This window comes from Osmia bicornis, chromosome 13 (genome assembly GCF_907164935.1).
Source record: "Osmia bicornis bicornis chromosome 13, iOsmBic2.1, whole genome shotgun sequence".
NCBI classification, from domain to species: Eukaryota; Metazoa; Arthropoda; class Insecta; order Hymenoptera; family Megachilidae; genus Osmia; species Osmia bicornis.
Window position 1 is genome coordinate 7,120,859 of NC_060228.1, and position 16,763 is coordinate 7,137,621.

Genomic DNA, 16,763 nt, shown 5'->3' on the forward strand with positions numbered 1-16,763 from the left:
AAATTTAAATAAAAATAGAATCATGTTTTTAAATCACATGCTGTGTAAGCATGATTAATTATTGGACTTTGCTTATTGAAAAGAATTAGATAATTTATAAATCATGCCGTAATAGAATTTCCAACAATTTGTAGTATGCTTATAATCTTAACAACAAAAATCCTCTGCTTTTATACAATAGTCTATTATCTTTATTACAAAATGATTTTCTATCGATGTAATATTCATTGAAATAATTATCAACAATTATTTAAAACATTTCATTTCAATCTAGGATCAATATTCAGCTTTAACAATACTTATGCTCGTCGAATATATTTCACGAACATAGATATTTTCATTTACAAGCCATTAATAACAGTATTTCCGCTACGAAAGCTCAATGAGAAGAATGTTGTTGTGTATATTTCCACCCAGCCCATCCCTGCTTACTAAGTTTTTCTTTCAGGAATTGTTGTGGCCGCGAGCAATGCGGTCGGTAGAGTCAGTGTTTGTACGAACATACTTCCAATGTTTTGATTTTTGCAAGGGCGAACTGGCCCTGAATAGAGTTGCGTTTGTATGATTAGGAATCACGCGAAAGTAGAGTCAGTGTTTGCTGCGTATTATAAAATATTTTCTAGAGCATCGCGGCTCTGATTTTTCTTTTTCCATCGCGAAAGTAGATTCTACAATTGTTCGCCGGAAATTATTCACGGTCGCGTTACTAGTACTTTATATCTTTATTTTTATTTTTAATTTTTTTTATTTTTATTGCTCGATATATTCGGTATTAGAGTCACGGCACCACTGAAGAGGAGTCTTGGGCGTTGCTCCATAAGGAAAGAGTGTAAGTATCTTATTACTTTAATTAATTTTAATTCAAATAGAATAATTTACAATTTCAACGTTTAATAATTGAGAGTTCTTTTTAATTGCTATAAAATCCAAATTCATATATAATTTTATTAGAATAATAATTGATAATTTGCAAAATTAATCGTAATTCTCCTTTTTTTGTTACAGACGAATTTTTATATTTGCCGAGTTCCTGGACATCCTGATGATGGCTTTCTTCACGACTTCCGTCTTGGTACATCACTTAATTGCTTTTTATTAAAATATAATAATTTACAATTTCAACACTTGATAATTTACAATTCTTTTTAATTGCTAATATTTTATAAAATTCAATTTCATATATAATTTTATTAGAATAAAAATTGATAATTTTTAAAATTAACCGCAATTCTTCTTTTCTTGTTACAGATGAATCTTCTTCTACAAGGCAGCCTCCTACCTGGTGTTATCCATCCTCCTACTTACTTGACTGTCGGAAGAAGAGTATATCTGCGAACGGTGAGTCGCATGTTTTATGATTCCTCCGGTGCCCAATCCTGTCGTAGGACGAATGGTCCGAATCGACACGGGTTACCGGTTGTATACGTGGTTAGCGAGCACAGTGACCATGGGTATGCTTATACTCATGTGTAGTAACATTTTTATTGTCTTTTATTTGATTGAGTTCAGGCTAGGTCTTCTTGCACTTCGCGTTTAAATATTATTTCTATTCCACATATTCCAATAGATATTTATGAAATATTTGAATGCTTTTAAATATTCATGATAGAATTTTATAATAAAACGTGGAATATGAAATATTTTCAAATTAAGTAAATACAGAAACAGTTTTATTTAGTTTTTCTTTAAACGAGAAGTCGGATACCATCTGATTTAGTTATCATAAAGATTCAAATCGATATAATATTGGTTTTATAATATGTATACTAGATATTCATATTAATTATGCTTTTACATTAATTTAATTACATTTTATATATTGTAAATTCAAATATAATTTGAGAATTTTTTCCGAGTAGTAAAGTTCAATTCCTTCTATAGCGAAGTTTAATTTATTTACACGTTCATAAAAAAATGAACAATTTATGTGCAAGAAGACAATTCGTGCCGGGTAGATTTCCAAATCAGAGTGATCTATTTCAACAAATTTTGCGTATTCTTGAAAATTTACTCTGAGGAGGGAGTCGCCCGAGGATGTTTTATTAAATTTCACAATTAATTATTGTTTTATTGCAAAGAATTCATAATTAGAGACATTAAATTCTTTTTTATTAAAATTTTGCATTTCTTAAATTAGTGTTGCGAAAAATTTCCAGCGCGAGAGTAAATGTGACGATGCACTGACTAGTATTCGGTGGGAATCCTTTTGGTTTTTAAACTCAATCTTTTTTATTATTTAATTAATCAAATTAGTTACAAGGATTCCGCGGCCTGAGACCGTGAACACCATCTCATGGGAGACAAACCCATGCATTACTAGGCCTTTGCAGGCACAGTTTTAGAATACGGAACATATGAAAATATGTTACCATATTCTAAACTGCAGTCCTTTTGTCTATACTATGGGCGTCCGTCAATCTGACACCGTTGGATGCAACGTGTTGGACGGGCGGGTAGCGCTCTTAGCGAAGGGGTGCATCCTGTCCTGGCGTTACGACGTCCAGGCGGGGTGGGTGGTATGTAGCGTCTGGCGTATGAACTAGGGGGCGTGAGACCCTTCGTTGCCAGCTGGTATTAGCAGTGCACCATGTTTGCGTCATAGTTGCTCTATTTTTTTTTTTTCAGTATTTGTTCTTAAAGCTTTATATTTACAAAGTCGAGTCACTTTTATTAAATTAAAATTGTGAAATATTAGCCCGTTAGATGTTTATGTACTAATCATGTTTGTAGATCAGGATTTTCAGATTTAACCCCTTCCGTGTTTATTGCCAAAGCCCATTCACGTGCCCAGGTGCTACTTGGTTGGGTAGAGGCAATGGGCACGATGACCTAGTTCATAAGAATAATAATTAATAAGCGGCTGGCATTGTGTTAGTATATCGTGCACGACGTAATCTCCACATATGGTGTGTGTGTTTTTAGGCTGTGGAATTGCGTCGGCTTAATAACTTTTTCATTTACTTTTAATTTGAAATAATATTTGATTCAACAAGATGTACAATGAACGTACAAACCAAATAGTATTATTACCATTACTATTACTATATTGCCATTATTATTACCATGATTATTACCATTATTATGAAATATTTTATATCAAAGAAGTTAATTAAATTTTGTAATTATCATTATACGCAATGATTGCTAGCCTTGCCAGACGATTTCAGTGAAAAATGGTACGTACCGTAGAGTGTGATGTGAGATGAAACTCGGGTGTCGGAGGCGTCCCGGGACGTTCTCTCTAGTGTAGGTCTTGCGCCCGGGTGGAGTGTATGGGGGTCGTGGAATGAATTTTTGTGAGGATGTGATTTTGCCTTTTTTAAATATAGCGTTAGGTAGGTAGGTAGTATACCTTCTGGTGTGTGTGATAGATTGTAAGTAGGTAAGGCCGGGACAGGTTGTCACAGTCTCTTGGTCGGGTAGGCGCGATTTCGCGTGATCAACCTGTACCTGGAATATATTTGAAGAATTGACGATACGATCGATACGAACGGAGTATGCCGTTCGCCTTCCATCTATCTGTACAATTTTTCAAATTTTTGGCGACTTGACAAGTCGTCATACGCGATCGCGATGGCACGAAACGCACAAGTTCTGCTCGAGCACGGCACGTGTGCACGAACAACGACTTATATAAAGTCCTTTTTCGTCCACGTGTCAATTAGTGTTTCGCGATTTTTCTTTTTTGTTGATTGTTTCTTTTTTGTTTTGCGAATTTGCAAGTCTCGAGCTTTAGATATAAGTTTCAGGTGGGTGGACCGCCCGAAGAAAGAAAAGGCTATATGCCGAAGCGCCCCGACAAACTGTCTTTCAAGAGGGGAACTGTTAATGATTTTGCATCCTTTTGCAAAAAAGGATGGGAAATCATTATTGTTACTACTTTGTCACTGTGCTTGCTTGTAGTTGTAGTTTTGTAATTTCAGGAGAAGAGGGGGCCCGTGACCCCCATGATTTTGGGCAAATCGCGTTTTCAATTTAGTGTTGCGAATATTGACCACGGTTCAATTTAGTGTTCCGAATGAATATCGATCACGGTTCAATTTAATGTTGCGTATGCATGATTATCGCGATTTTCATTTAGTGTTGCGAACTTTAAATATCGCGTTTCTTTCTTGCATTGCTTTAAAATAGAATTTAACTTTTCAATGTTGATTGCTTTAAGATTTTTGAGAGTTTTGCTTTTTAATGTTGATTGCTTTAGTGTTGCGAGTAAAAAATTCACGGTTTGAGAATCCCCCTTTTTTGCATTTTAATTGCATGTCTATTAAAGATAGCGTTGCGAATGATATTAGCGCGATTGTTTCCCAGTGTTGCGACTTATAAATACGCGATTGCTTTGCATTAGTTTATAAAGTTCCCTGCTAATTAGTGTTGCGGTAATGAATATTCGCGTCTTGCATTAGAGTTGCGATATATGATGAAATGCCCAAAAACGATCCAGTGGAGTTGCCATGCTCCATAAGGCAGCTATGGACCAGCTGCCGTGATACAGCCTTGGATTGGCTGTAACCCCTTTTTTAGATTAGTGTTGCGTCTTACAAAATTCGGTAGATTTGAGTAGAGTTGCGTTACAGTTCGCGTTTTCTCTTTTTTTCTTTTTTTCAGCTTAGTGTTGCGTATAATGGAGCAGCCTTTACGCGTACGCTTTTGTACATATTTATATAATTAATGAAATTAGTGTTGCGAGTAAAAAGTTCACGGTTTTAGAATCCCCCTTTTCTGCATTTTAATTGCATGTCTGTTAAAGATAGTGTTGCGAATGACATTAGCGCGATTGTTTCCCAGTGTTGCGACTTATAAATACGCGATTGCTTTGCATTAGTTTATAGAGTTCCCTCCTAATTAGTGTTGCGGTAATGAATATTCGCGTTTTGCATTAGAGTTGCAATATAGGATGAAATGCCCCAAACTATCCAGTGGAGTTGCCATGCTCCATAAGGCAGCTATGGACCAGCTGCCGTGGTACAGCCTTGAATTGGCTGTACCCCTTTTTTAGATTAGTGTTGCGTCTTACTAAATTCGGTAGATTTGAGTAGTGTTGCGTTACAGTTCGTGTTTTCTCTTATTTTCTTTTTTTCAGCTTAGCGTTGCGCATACTGAAGCAGCCTTTACGCGTACGCGTGAATTTGTACATATTATATAAATAATGAAATTAGTGTTGCGAATGAATTCGCGATTGTTAATTAGTGGAAGTAACTATGACTCACATTCGGTGGGAGTCCTTTTAAGGATTCCGCGGCCTGAGACCGTGAACACCATCTCATGGGAGACAAACCCATGCATTACTAGGCCTTTGCAGGCGCAGTTTTAGAATACGGAACATATGAAAATATGTTACCATATTCTAAACTGCAGTCCTTTTGTCTATACTATGGGCGTCCGTCAATCTGACACCGTTGGATGCAACGTGTTGGACGGGCGGGTAGCGCTCTTAGCGAAGGGGTGCATCCTGTCCTGGCGTTACGACGTCCAGGCGGGGTGGGTGGTATGTAGCGTCTGGCGTATGAACTAGGGGGCGTGAGACCCTTCGTTGCCAGCCGATGTTTTGTCATAGTTCAGAATGTTTGCAATTTTGAAATTAGTGTTGCGTGTGATTTCGGTTTGTTTTATAGGGTTTGCTTAGGGATTGCTCTTATGGGCAGTCAAACTTTTCTTTTCAGGTTCCCCTGTACCCTCCCTCCCACTGCCATGCCCCCATTCTTTTTTTTCCCATTTTTTAATTTTGAAAATTTTGAGCATTCGGTTATTGGAAATACTGTTAAATAATATATGAATTTAATGTTTTCAGAATATTATTAGATACGATAATGTTTTAAAGAGAATTTTATTCAAAGTTTTATTTAAAATGGAAATTCATTTTATTTTTTGACGATTGGTGATAATTTATTTCAAGGAATATTTGTTCATTCGAGATAGCTTATTAAATTTTTATTTTACTTTATTTAAACAAAAGTAGTGGATAATTGTTGTTCGAGTTGTTCAGTTTTCATTTTTGATCGCGATGTTTCGTTTCAAGCTTACGGAGAAGCTAATTAAATTACTTTTATAAATTTTCAAATTCTTTTCCTGAAAAGCAAAGTCCACTCGCGATTTTCTTTTCACTTTTTCCATTTACAATAAATTTGCATTGAAAGGTGTATTGAATAATATAATGCAATAAAGTCAAGTAGAGTCATGGTTGTATGTACGTCTATTGCAGTAAAAGATAGTTGTTTCAATTAAAATATCGTGTATTATTTGTTAACAAATGAACAAATATTAGATACTATAAAATGAAAAATAATTAATCCTTTTAAATCAAATCAGTTATTCAGTGACGATATATTTTTCTAAATCTTTTTTTTTTTCTTTATTTTGGTACTGAAATTGAATTGATGTTCCTTCTTTTCATTGGAAATGAGTCATTAACAATGACTCTGATTTTTGTGAAATTTTGTGTGTACTAATGCATCTTCTTTTTAGCTATTAAACTTTTTGTCTTGATATGGATTCAATTAATAAGTTTCTGTTGCAGAGAAATATCTCAGGACGTATTTTGGTAATTAATCCTTTTTAGTTTGTTTCAAGAATTATTCTGGTATTAAGGTAATACGAGTCTTATTATTTTTGAAAATTGTATGTAATCCTTTTTAATCTGTTTCAAAAAGTATTCTAGTATTAAGGTAATAGGAGTCTTATTATTTTTGAAAATTGTATCTAATCCTTTTCAGTTTTATTTTAGGAAGTATTCTGGTGAGGACAACAAGCTCAACAAATTCAACAAATTCATTGGACTTATTTATGTATATAGTCATTAAGTATAATCGTCAAACACTGCAGTGTTTAATTAGGAAGCGTTAGATTTAAGCGAATTTTTAATGTAATTACGAGCGATTGTATAGAGAGGTATTCTTAGTAATATAAGTATATAGGACAAATATGCAATTGCATATTTATTAATTACAGATCTGTAATCAAAATCAAAATTAAAAAATATTGAGATAGGAATAAAAAGCAAAAATCTACGTAAATATATGTATAGATAAGTAGATAGGTAGGTAATGAATAGAAATAATGCTCCTTTTGTTGTTCGTTTGCACAATCGTCAAAAACGTTTTGCAAATGTGCATCAAGAGGATGATGTTATCGAATAAAAATTCAAATTTGCATAAATGGAGGGTGGATGGGATGAGGTAGGGCGGGTCTCCATCCGCAGCAACCTCCTCGTGGTGAGACCTGGGCAATCGTTATTATTTGATGGGTAATTAATAACTGTACCATTATTTCTATGGTACATTTATTAATTATACAGCAAATAATACGAGCGAATTGGCTGCGAGATTTGTTTTTTCTTTATCTATTTTGGATATTTACAGGTGTTTGCTGTCTTGCTATCTTAAAAGTTGGCTACGTAGTGCAGCACCAGTACATCGCGACGAGTAAAATCCCAGCCGTCAATACTTCTCTTCTTCTCTGATGGCTACATCGTCCTTACAATATTTGATTTTTTAAATTTGTTAAACTTGTCAAATATTCTCATATTGTACTTGACATCATAATAATAAAGTTCGTTTTTTGCCCTAAATATAATATAAACCAAACAATATAATTGTTACCAGCGATGAGTATTCTAGATCTCGCTGGTGTACCATGTCGCTGCTGTCGGATTTAAGAAAGGCGTATGTGATTGTAATCAGGAACCACTTTTAAAACACAATCTCTCAAAGTCAGCAACAGTAAGCATATTTCGATACTTATATTTAAATTATATTAGTACAAAGCGTTTAATTTGTTATAACAAGTCACAAATGCCAGATATGTACTGCAAAAAAAATTAACGAGATTTACCGCCATTAGTTTCAGTGATCTACCGCCAGGTGTTAGCAGTATTTCGACATTTCAGTGTGCAAAATGGTAATTTTTCCTCGATTTTTAATGCTTCTAATCAGCCGTAATACAATTATTTGACTTGCACTATGATTGTAGGATGTTTTGTATGTACTTTTAAAACTATAAATCGCTTATTTTTCGAGAAAGTAAGTTTCTCTTTCGGTCATTTTCCAACGTGCTATTAGGTGGCGCAAGTAGTACTGTTTTCAAAGAGAATGCAAATCAGATAGGTGTTGCATGTTAGTTGTGATCGTAAATTTCAAGAGGAAAGAATGTGTAATTAAATAAAGATAATGACATTCATATTTTTTACAAACATTTATTACAAACACTATTTACTTTCTTCTTTCGGTTGTGTAAAGCAACCAATTATAAAATTCTATTGCATAAGCTTGTCAGTAAAAGTTTCGAGATAATTGAAATCTGGACGGACATTTTCTTAGACCATTATCAGTCTTTTTTTGTTATGTGAAAGTCTTAAGCTTTCAAGGCAACAGGCTACTTGTACATTAATGACACTTAAGTATGGTACTTATACAATACTCATAACATTGAGCATGTTAGAGTAAATAATAAGTAACTTAAATACATTTAAAAAAATGTAATTTTTGTTGACTTAAATTATTTTAAATAATGCTGTTTATATGACTAACTTTCGATCAATTATAAAAAAAATATATATATATTCCTCTTTAAAGACACTGTATCTTACTTTGGTGTCAGTGAATGTACTCTGTATCTTATTAACATCTAAGGTATTTAAGGCCATAGAAGCTCTATGTTTGGAGATTGTAGTTCCTCAAATATTTTGTACATTGATAGAACAACTAGCCAGCAGTATACCTGAAATTATATAAAATAAAACAAGGATACAGACACATGATTCATAAGCAAATATAGCATACTTACATTATATGACATCCAAAGCCAAATACACATGGCTGCAAATGTTGCATCAAGCTGAAGATATAAATGAAGATATTAGTTGATGTACTTTCTACAAACAGTATTTTACTAACATGTAAAAACATACATAGATATAATAGCCTCCAACAAGCCAAAGTCCAAAAACTAATTGGAACAGACAGGCAATAAACCATAATATAAGCCAAGGAAGTAACCATCCTCTTATTCCCTCTCTAATTCCATATACCATCAAAAGTCCTGATGCAATTAGGAGAACAAAGTATAATATAAAGAAGCCTCCAACAACTTGCATAGCTGAAACATCATATGTATGTTAATATGTACTGTTACTATCATATAACTTGACAACTTACATCCTCTGAGATCAGCTTCAAACATAGGATTGTACAGCTGCGAAGAATCACCTCCATGTAACTGGTAACTGATTAGTGTAATAAATATTATACTGATCGCCTGAAATAATGAATGGGTGTATGAGAAATGAGAAGAACTATTGTTTATTAATTAGTGCACTGGGGTGCAATAAGAAGAGAACAACTGTATTGAATTGGAGCTACATACAATTGTGTAGAAAGCAATAGCTTTGCATCCTGTTCTCACACTATTGGTCCAAATAAATGGGGACCAGCAGGATTCAAAGATAGCCATTTTTATGCTAAACCAAAAATTCACGTGCAACAACTTTTGCCGCCCTCATTAGCCACAAGAGAACGCAGATGATTCTACTATTAAATTCCACCCACTTGTTGTAAGTATAGTAAACGCTTGGGCGTCGACACGCACCAAGCCTACCAACTTTCGAGCCGCATAAGTCGGCGTACCAACCGGAGAAATCCAGCAGAAACACATTATTTTCTTCGTATTTCTACAATTTAATGCTTTAATTAACGTGTTTTAAGATCCACTATATCAGAAGTGATAAAATGATTAGTGTAAAATATGTATCATGATTTTGGAGGATGAAGAAACTTGTCCAGAAATCTCATTTGCTATGGACGTTGCGGTTGGAGGACCATTAATGGCGCCGTGTCGGCATTCAAATCCCCTCCACATTACAACGAGCCATTTTGTCAGTCATTTTAATTATCAAGCACGGTCATCTTGATCCTTGTCTACTGTTTATATTCTCCCTTCCGGGATTCTATTTTTGTGGACACCTTAAGTTTTCGAAACAAAAATTTATTTAAAAAGTTTCAGATACTAAGGCTTCAATGAATATCAGAGTATTTAGTTGCTCACATTATAGCAATCGATATTTTGTAGTAGATGGAATATTGTTTCAAATGTTACTTGTAAATCCAGCATTGATCTCTCTCAATAACTAAACTAAATGCTCATAAATTGATGTTAATGTACATCATCAACTTTGAATGAAAATGAAGGTCATGATTTATTTATAGGCCCTGGATCGAACTATTAATAGCAAATCATATGTTCAGTACTGTAATTTATAGTAATATATATTATCAAGCTTAGTATGTGATAAAAATAGGGATCCTCAAGGTTACTTATTATTCTTCTTTAATCTCACGTAATTCTGTAACCCTAGATTTCTGTTTAAAGACCCATGACTGAATAGGGAAATTATAGGTTCAAGAAACTGACAGCCCGTTATTTGTACGTTGCATCGGTACGAAATTATTATTAGCAACACCTTGCATGTTTCGCAATCATCCATAGAAGATTAGAGAAGAATACGATCGTTTAATGAAGCGTATCTTGGCAAAGCAAGGATAAAAGTTAGCATAGCCGTATTACGGAGATCTGATCATTGTCACTGATTAATCCGTAGAAAATGTAGTTCAACGGTTTTAAATTACCCGCTTGCGGTTTCCGCGGCGGGCAGCCATTTTGGTACCGCAAATGAAAATAAACCGCCTGGAGCCAGGTAAAATCAGTGACTGATAATGCAGTTGCGAAAGAGAACTGGTCGAGCCGTGTAATGTTGGATAAATATAAGGATAGCAATTCCATCTTTAATTGAACACGTATAATTATACATTGACAATAAACTTGATGAACTTGTAAGCTAATCATGATGAATTCACTTTCTAATCTTACGCAATGAAAAACAACAATATTTATACGTGTTTAATAGACACTTCGGTTCGACATTCATAATGAAAGGTTGAAAGGATTGGAATTGAATGGGACACTGTAGGATTCACGCGATGATTTCGAATTCCTATAGTCATTGAACACAATACTGTACTATGTAATGGACAGGATATTCTTCTATAGATGACGAGATGATACTGAATCATCACTATAACACCCTCAATTCATACAAACACAGGTTCTTCGAAGAAACTCGTATGACAATTAACTTTGTATTGTAGAAGTCAGAAAGAATCTTTTTTTAAAATTAATGCTTATTACCTAATATTCCATGTCAAATTGATTATTCGATGCAGTTTTAATATTTTCTAAATAAATTTGAAAGAAATTATTTTCAATTCCAAAGAACAATATTGGCTTAGTATCTCGAATCAGAGGCAACGTGACCAGAAGAATTTATACCATAGTTGGCATTTGATCTACAAGTACGTGGAACTGCTCGTTATTATAGGCATATCTAATATCAAGGGTATCGTAGATATTGCATCCTCTTGAAGGAAGGAGTGCTACGTTGCAGTACAGGTTACTATTAGAAGGTCTATAGTAGCAGAACGTTGTTCAAAGCCCCAACCAGCTGCGTTTCGTAGTCTAGCGACGCTGGCTAGTCCAAAAGCTATAAATATGCGAGCATGAATGCGTGGAGCCTCTCTTAATACCTCGAACCATCAAAATTCTCCGTCTTACTCTTTCTCTATCGTTTTCTAACATAGCTCCGCCACCATGTTGGTTTCTTCGCAGTTTTAGAGGGCAATCATAAAGATCTATCCACACCTAGATAGTTCCTTTTAACAAAACAGAATAGATCCTGTACTAATTTTCTTTTTATTGGACTGCAGCTATTCATTTCTTCAATTATTGATTTTTCATCTATCTGAGTAAATTTTTTAACTAAAGGGTGCAAAATGGAGCGTGAAGTCTTCTAATCATTCTCTGGTTACTAATGAAACTCTAGCAGAATAGAATCGTGTTTCTCCCATAAATTATGTTATTAGAATTTGCGTAGGTGTGAATTACCCTTAAACTGGCGCTCGATTTAGGTGTTGGTCGAAAGTACCGCACACACCGTCGTCACTGTTTCCATTCTTAAAGGCATATCTAGACCTCGTGAATGGTAAATCTCGTGGCGTCGCTGTTACGTGGTCAGTAAAGGCAACACCAATAGATTTTCAATGAACAGTCGGCACGTGACTTTGCCTAATGTTTATGCTTAACGAACGAATCATTTAGGCTAATAAGTTAATGCATTGTTCCGTTATAACCGGAAGGAGTCTCAAGACAAGCTGTACTTTAAACGAACCATGATTTACAATTTGAAATCTGAAGACTTAGAATGATTTAAACAAGTGGAAAAATCATGAACAGGAAGATAAATGAACAATTGAAAAATATCTCAAAGTTAAACTCAAGAAGAAGGCAAATTTTAGTGCTACTCCAAATTACCTAACCGTGGACTATCTGCAAATGGAAAATGAGCTTTCGCACGAACTATTATAAATTACTTCGCAATATTTACCTGAAATATTGCCGAGTACTATCAAAGTAAGATAAATATCATTCATGGGATTCCACGTTTTTGTTTGAAAGTTTAATCAATGAAAAGGAATCAATCGCGTGACTAATTATTTTCACGAATCATGCTCTAAGTTCGCTCACGAACGTTTATTTAATATTAATCGTAAAGTTTTTGCTGGGAAAAAGAGAATACATTTAACATAAAATGTTGCTCACGTCGCCGGTTATAAACGAGAGAATGGGCTGAATAAATCACTGAACGGTAATTAAATTTATGCATTGGCAGTTCGCTTTTCAAGCGGTTTAACGCAGCACACGTTGCGGGAAAGGAGTCAAATCGCAAAAAGTTGTCGGAACAACTTCGTGTTTCGCATCGAATGCACGTCGGGGAAAAAGCTATAATATAACACGCAGCTGATTTCAAATGAAACGTATTCGATCGCATTGATTTCGGCCAGGACCAGAGAATTAATGGCTCCGAAACGAGCCTCGGTCAAAGAAGCATCAGATTTCTTTCCTCCCGAAACATAACTGAGGAACATTCATCAGGAACGTTGTTTTTGAAACGAAAGAAGGTTTACTCCGTTTCGTGTAGCTTATTCGTGCACGCAGCTATCAGAGTTATCGGAAACGCGATATAGTCGACTCCTTTTGTGCCAACGACTTCGCGCTGCTATTTCATCCTCTCTCGTTCTGGACACCATGAAAACTCACTTTGATATCGTGCATCGAGCGAATCAACTCACAAGTTATACACGAATTATTCGAATTACGCTCGAAATCTGAGCGACCACTATACACAATCCTCTTCAGGCCCAACAAAAGTGTCGTCCAATGAATTGTACCTCACAACATTCAGAAATATCTAAGTAACGAGTCCTTTGGAATGAATTTTTGCGACATGAACCTATGGATCACCGTAAGTTTTGAAGCACTTCGAAGATTCAGTGACTCTGGATGAAAGCAACACGAGGAGAGGCTGAAGACACCAAGAGGTAGAGAGAATTCTGGCTAGTTGCAGGTACGCTAGCAGCGCAACGGGCCCGGAGTTAAGAGAAAGGTGATATAGGGGTCCCCTCTAGTGAGATTGGGCCCCGTTCAGGTCTCTCTCGCACACTCTCTCGCGACGTCGAAGGTTTCCTTAGCACCGGTTCGTGCCGTCGGCTCCGGCTCGGCTCGTGCACATACGCCATGGTCTGTCGTGTCGAATCGGGCCAGCTTCATGGTGCCCAGCTGGATCCGGACGCCCATTTGTCGGCCTGCAACTCCTCGTCCTCGTCGTCGTCGTCTTCGTCGTCCACGAGGTCTAACCGACCAACACCAGTGATCCGTTCTCCATCGGTCTGTCGTCTCGGCTCTGAAACGTGCAGCGTGTCTCGGTGATCTGATGTAACCCCCTTCTCATTCTTTCTCTCTGTCTCTCTTCCTCTCTTTCTCTCTGTCGTGAAACCGCATCGGCCGTGTGTATATCTCGCCTCGATTACACCAGAACGGTTGAGCGTCGCCGAGCGAGCGGTCCCAACGTCTGCAGCGCACTTGCTCTTCGTCGTCCTCCTCGTCGAGGCTGTGTCTACGTTGTCGCGCCTGCTCCGCCGATCAAATCTGCTGCTGTACACCCTGGATATCTCGTGAATTTTCTTATTGGAGTTTTATCGGAGGGCAGGAAGGATCTATCGTCTCGTCCGGGTCAATTGATGGATTTTGGATCGTAGCCACCGTGAAGTGTCTTTCTGGTGCTGTGTCACGATACTCTGTGAACGAAACTTCTAATGGACGTTGGGTGTTGGAAGTTTTGGAGCGACTGGATTCGTAGATCTTCAGACAGAGGACGGAATCGAGAAGTTAAGTGATGCGAAGGAGGACGGTTAACCGGGTACTAGAAATTGAAAGCTTTCCCGTGGAAAAGGAAGGAAAGCTCGAACGACTGCAAGAGAGAAAGCAGACGTTTCGTGCTGATTAGCGGGAGATTCCATTCGGCTCGTTCGTGCGTGAGTAATTAATCAATTAATCGTTCCCGTGGGACGAAACAGAGTCGAAATGATTTCCTTGACGGAACTGGTTTAAGTGGTTCGCATTAGCATCTCCGACTCGCTACTGTTACCGAATACAATTCCGCTTATAACGAGTCGAGAGGAGATTAATGTTCTCATCGCGCGACGCAAGATTGAAATTCGTCGTGCAAATGAAAACGTTCAAGGTGTCGTTCGCCCGTGAACTGATAAAGCGATACGTGCACTTACGACCGATTAAGATAAAAGAAGTAACTCGTGACTCTTGAGAGAAAAAAAAAGTAAAGAAGAGAACAAACGACGTTTATATTCTTGCGTTTGGAGCTCACGTTTGCGAGGCTGTCGGCAATGAATCCAATCGATTCGTGATCAATTAAAGAGAGTCGAAAATCGATCTGGCCCAGTGAACCAAAAAGAAATAAAATAAAAAAAGAAAAACAGAACTTTCGAGTGAAAGTACTCTTGGATGATCGTTGGGTGCCGTTGCATTTCGTGCGTTTTAATTACCCGACCGTATTCGTGATTAATTAAGACCAACGAAACGATCTTGGCCGGCTGGAAGAATCGTGAAGAATGTCGGCGATCGAATACGTGCAGAGTTCCGGTGCAAAAACCGATTCGTGATCTACTAATCTAGTCACATTGACTTTAAGATTACCTCTCGCGAAACTAGTGGCCCGAAACGGGGACAGCCTTTTCGTTCGCGAGCCGAGGATCTCGTTTATCGCTCGCGATCTGACGAACAAACCTCGACGTAAACACAATATTATGATAATATTATCTGACTCCGATAAGATTCGCAGTGAGCGAAATCTCGAGGTTGACTCTCAGACTCGAATCGACTGGCAACGATTTCCGATAAACGTTCAATTACGCTCCGAGCACGGTGGTCGTAGAGCAACGTGTCTTTCCGATCGTTGATACCGTTCTAGGAAAAAAATCGGCTATAGTCGAAACTAGAAACGAATGGTCCGGCAAAAGTGGAGCATTTCTACCTCGACGCGAATGCAAAGTGTTGCTGTTAATAACGTGCTACGTCAGTGGTGCTTAGTGGCTGGTGGAAAATCATCGATGATCGTTCTTTGTTAGTGAAAGATCACCGATTTGAGGAAGTGCTTGTTATGGATATCTGCACAGCTGTCGAACGGAAATACTTTCTCGAGTGGAATTACGTGGATGGCATCCGAGCAAGCATTTTCAAACTCTTGCAGGAGTAAGTAAAATGTTTCGCAAGCTTTTTATCTCAAGTTATTAAATGTAAATATTATGGTTTATGCATATTTATATCTCTGTGAATTATTGATGACACTTATTTGTGATATGGATATCGTTTAGAGAACAGAATGAAGAAAGCTGAAATTTAATAAAGTTAACTGATTCCCTGTTAATCATTATTCTAAAGTTGAATATTGATGTTTGATGGTTCAAGTAACAACCATCATGATATGAAGACATTTCATGAAAATGCTCCACCTGTTAAAATCTCCAGTTAAGTATAACAGAACCACGGACCGTGTCCTTCCGGGGAACGATCTCAGCTTCGCTAACCACATGAGAAAGTACAATGGAGCACGTTGGTCCGCTATTTATGAATATAATGTTCGATCGTCTTGGCGCAGCGGCGAGCCGTTGTTCGAGCGGAAAAGATCGCGATTTTTTATCGATCGGTGAAAGTCGAAGTTCGCTGGTAATCTCGGCAATGCCGGAAGCCTTTACTCTCTGTAACGCGTCGATCGTCATCCGGTGTAGAAAGAAATCGGCTATTGTGTTAAGAGTGCGTACGATTTCGTCGCGTCTCGTCAATCTGACCGATTACGTCCTCTCGAAACGACAAACCGTAACGGGCGCCGTGATTTTTTCATCCTCGTTTCACAGAAGATAAATCGCGTGAAAATCGAGGACGAATCTTGATCCTCCGAGTGATAAAAGAACGCGTACGGAGAGACGAGAAAGTGGCTGGCTCACGAATCGTTTTTTCAAGTATCCTTTGCAAACTTCTATTCTTTTTCTCAAAGTTGAATGCATACAAGGATATTTAATTTGTAGGTGTGAAACATTTCTTTTCTTCTCGCAATGTACACTCGTGATCAAAATAGACTTCGCCAGGGAAGATGGTAGCGAAGGGAGTCCCATGATTTTGAGAATTCCTGCTTCCTCTATATCGTCATTTTCTTTAAAAAAGCAAGTGTACCGCGTCGGAAGTCATCCACCAAAAGTGCTTTCTATGCAAAACGACGTAAATAAAATCGGATTCCTTCGTTCTCGTGTGTACATTATTTACCGGTGTTAGCTTAACGAATACCACAAGTCGTGTTTTTCGATAATTGT

The 16,763-nt window shown here is 37.1% G+C and overlaps 2 protein-coding genes and 1 long non-coding RNA gene across 11 annotated transcripts in view; 2 read left to right on the forward strand and 1 right to left on the reverse strand.

Annotated features, from left to right (window-relative positions):
* The first annotated feature begins 51 nt into the window (after positions 1-51).
* LOC123988398 lies at positions 52-1,471 on the forward strand. The gene is made up of 3 exons (XR_006829992.1): positions 52-829; positions 1,006-1,072; positions 1,249-1,471. It is a non-coding gene; the product is annotated as an uncharacterized LOC123988398 (long non-coding RNA).
* Positions 1,472-8,174: 6,703 nt separating this feature from the next.
* Positions 8,175-9,621, reverse strand: LOC114874860. The gene is made up of 5 exons (XM_029184539.2): positions 9,358-9,621; positions 9,150-9,249; positions 8,903-9,090; positions 8,779-8,829; positions 8,175-8,712 (listed from the first exon to the last, which is right to left on the reverse strand). The coding sequence occupies exons 1-5, from the start codon at positions 9,442-9,444 to the stop codon at positions 8,629-8,631; spliced, it is 510 nt and encodes a 169-aa protein (XP_029040372.1). The 5' UTR covers positions 9,445-9,621; the 3' UTR covers positions 8,175-8,628.
* A 3,912-nt stretch (positions 9,622-13,533) lies between these two features.
* LOC114874875 (rho guanine nucleotide exchange factor 17) overlaps positions 13,534-16,763 on the forward strand; it is a 46,646-nt gene continuing 43,416 nt past the window's right edge. For 4 of the 9 annotated variants that reach the window (XM_029184576.2, XM_029184579.2, XM_029184585.2 and 1 more), the window contains exon 1: positions 13,535-15,648. The gene's annotated coding sequence lies outside the window, so the exon portion shown is untranslated. Of the gene's footprint in view, positions 15,649-16,763 lie in introns of all 9 variants that reach the window. The other 5 variants (XM_029184583.2, XM_029184584.2, XM_029184578.2 and 2 more) reach the window with 3 other exon arrangements.

Coding starts and splice junctions, on each gene's coding strand:
- LOC114874860 (XM_029184539.2), bottom strand. CDS start 9,444: ATGGCTATCTTTGAATCCTGCTGGTCCCCATTTATTTGGACCAATAGT. Junction 9,250..9,357: donor CTATTGCTTTCTACACAATT/GTATGTAGCTCC, acceptor TCATTATTTCAG/GCGATCAGTATAATATTTAT. Junction 8,713..8,778: donor GGCTTTGGATGTCATATAAT/GTAAGTATGCTA, acceptor ATATAATTTCAG/GTATACTGCTGGCTAGTTGT.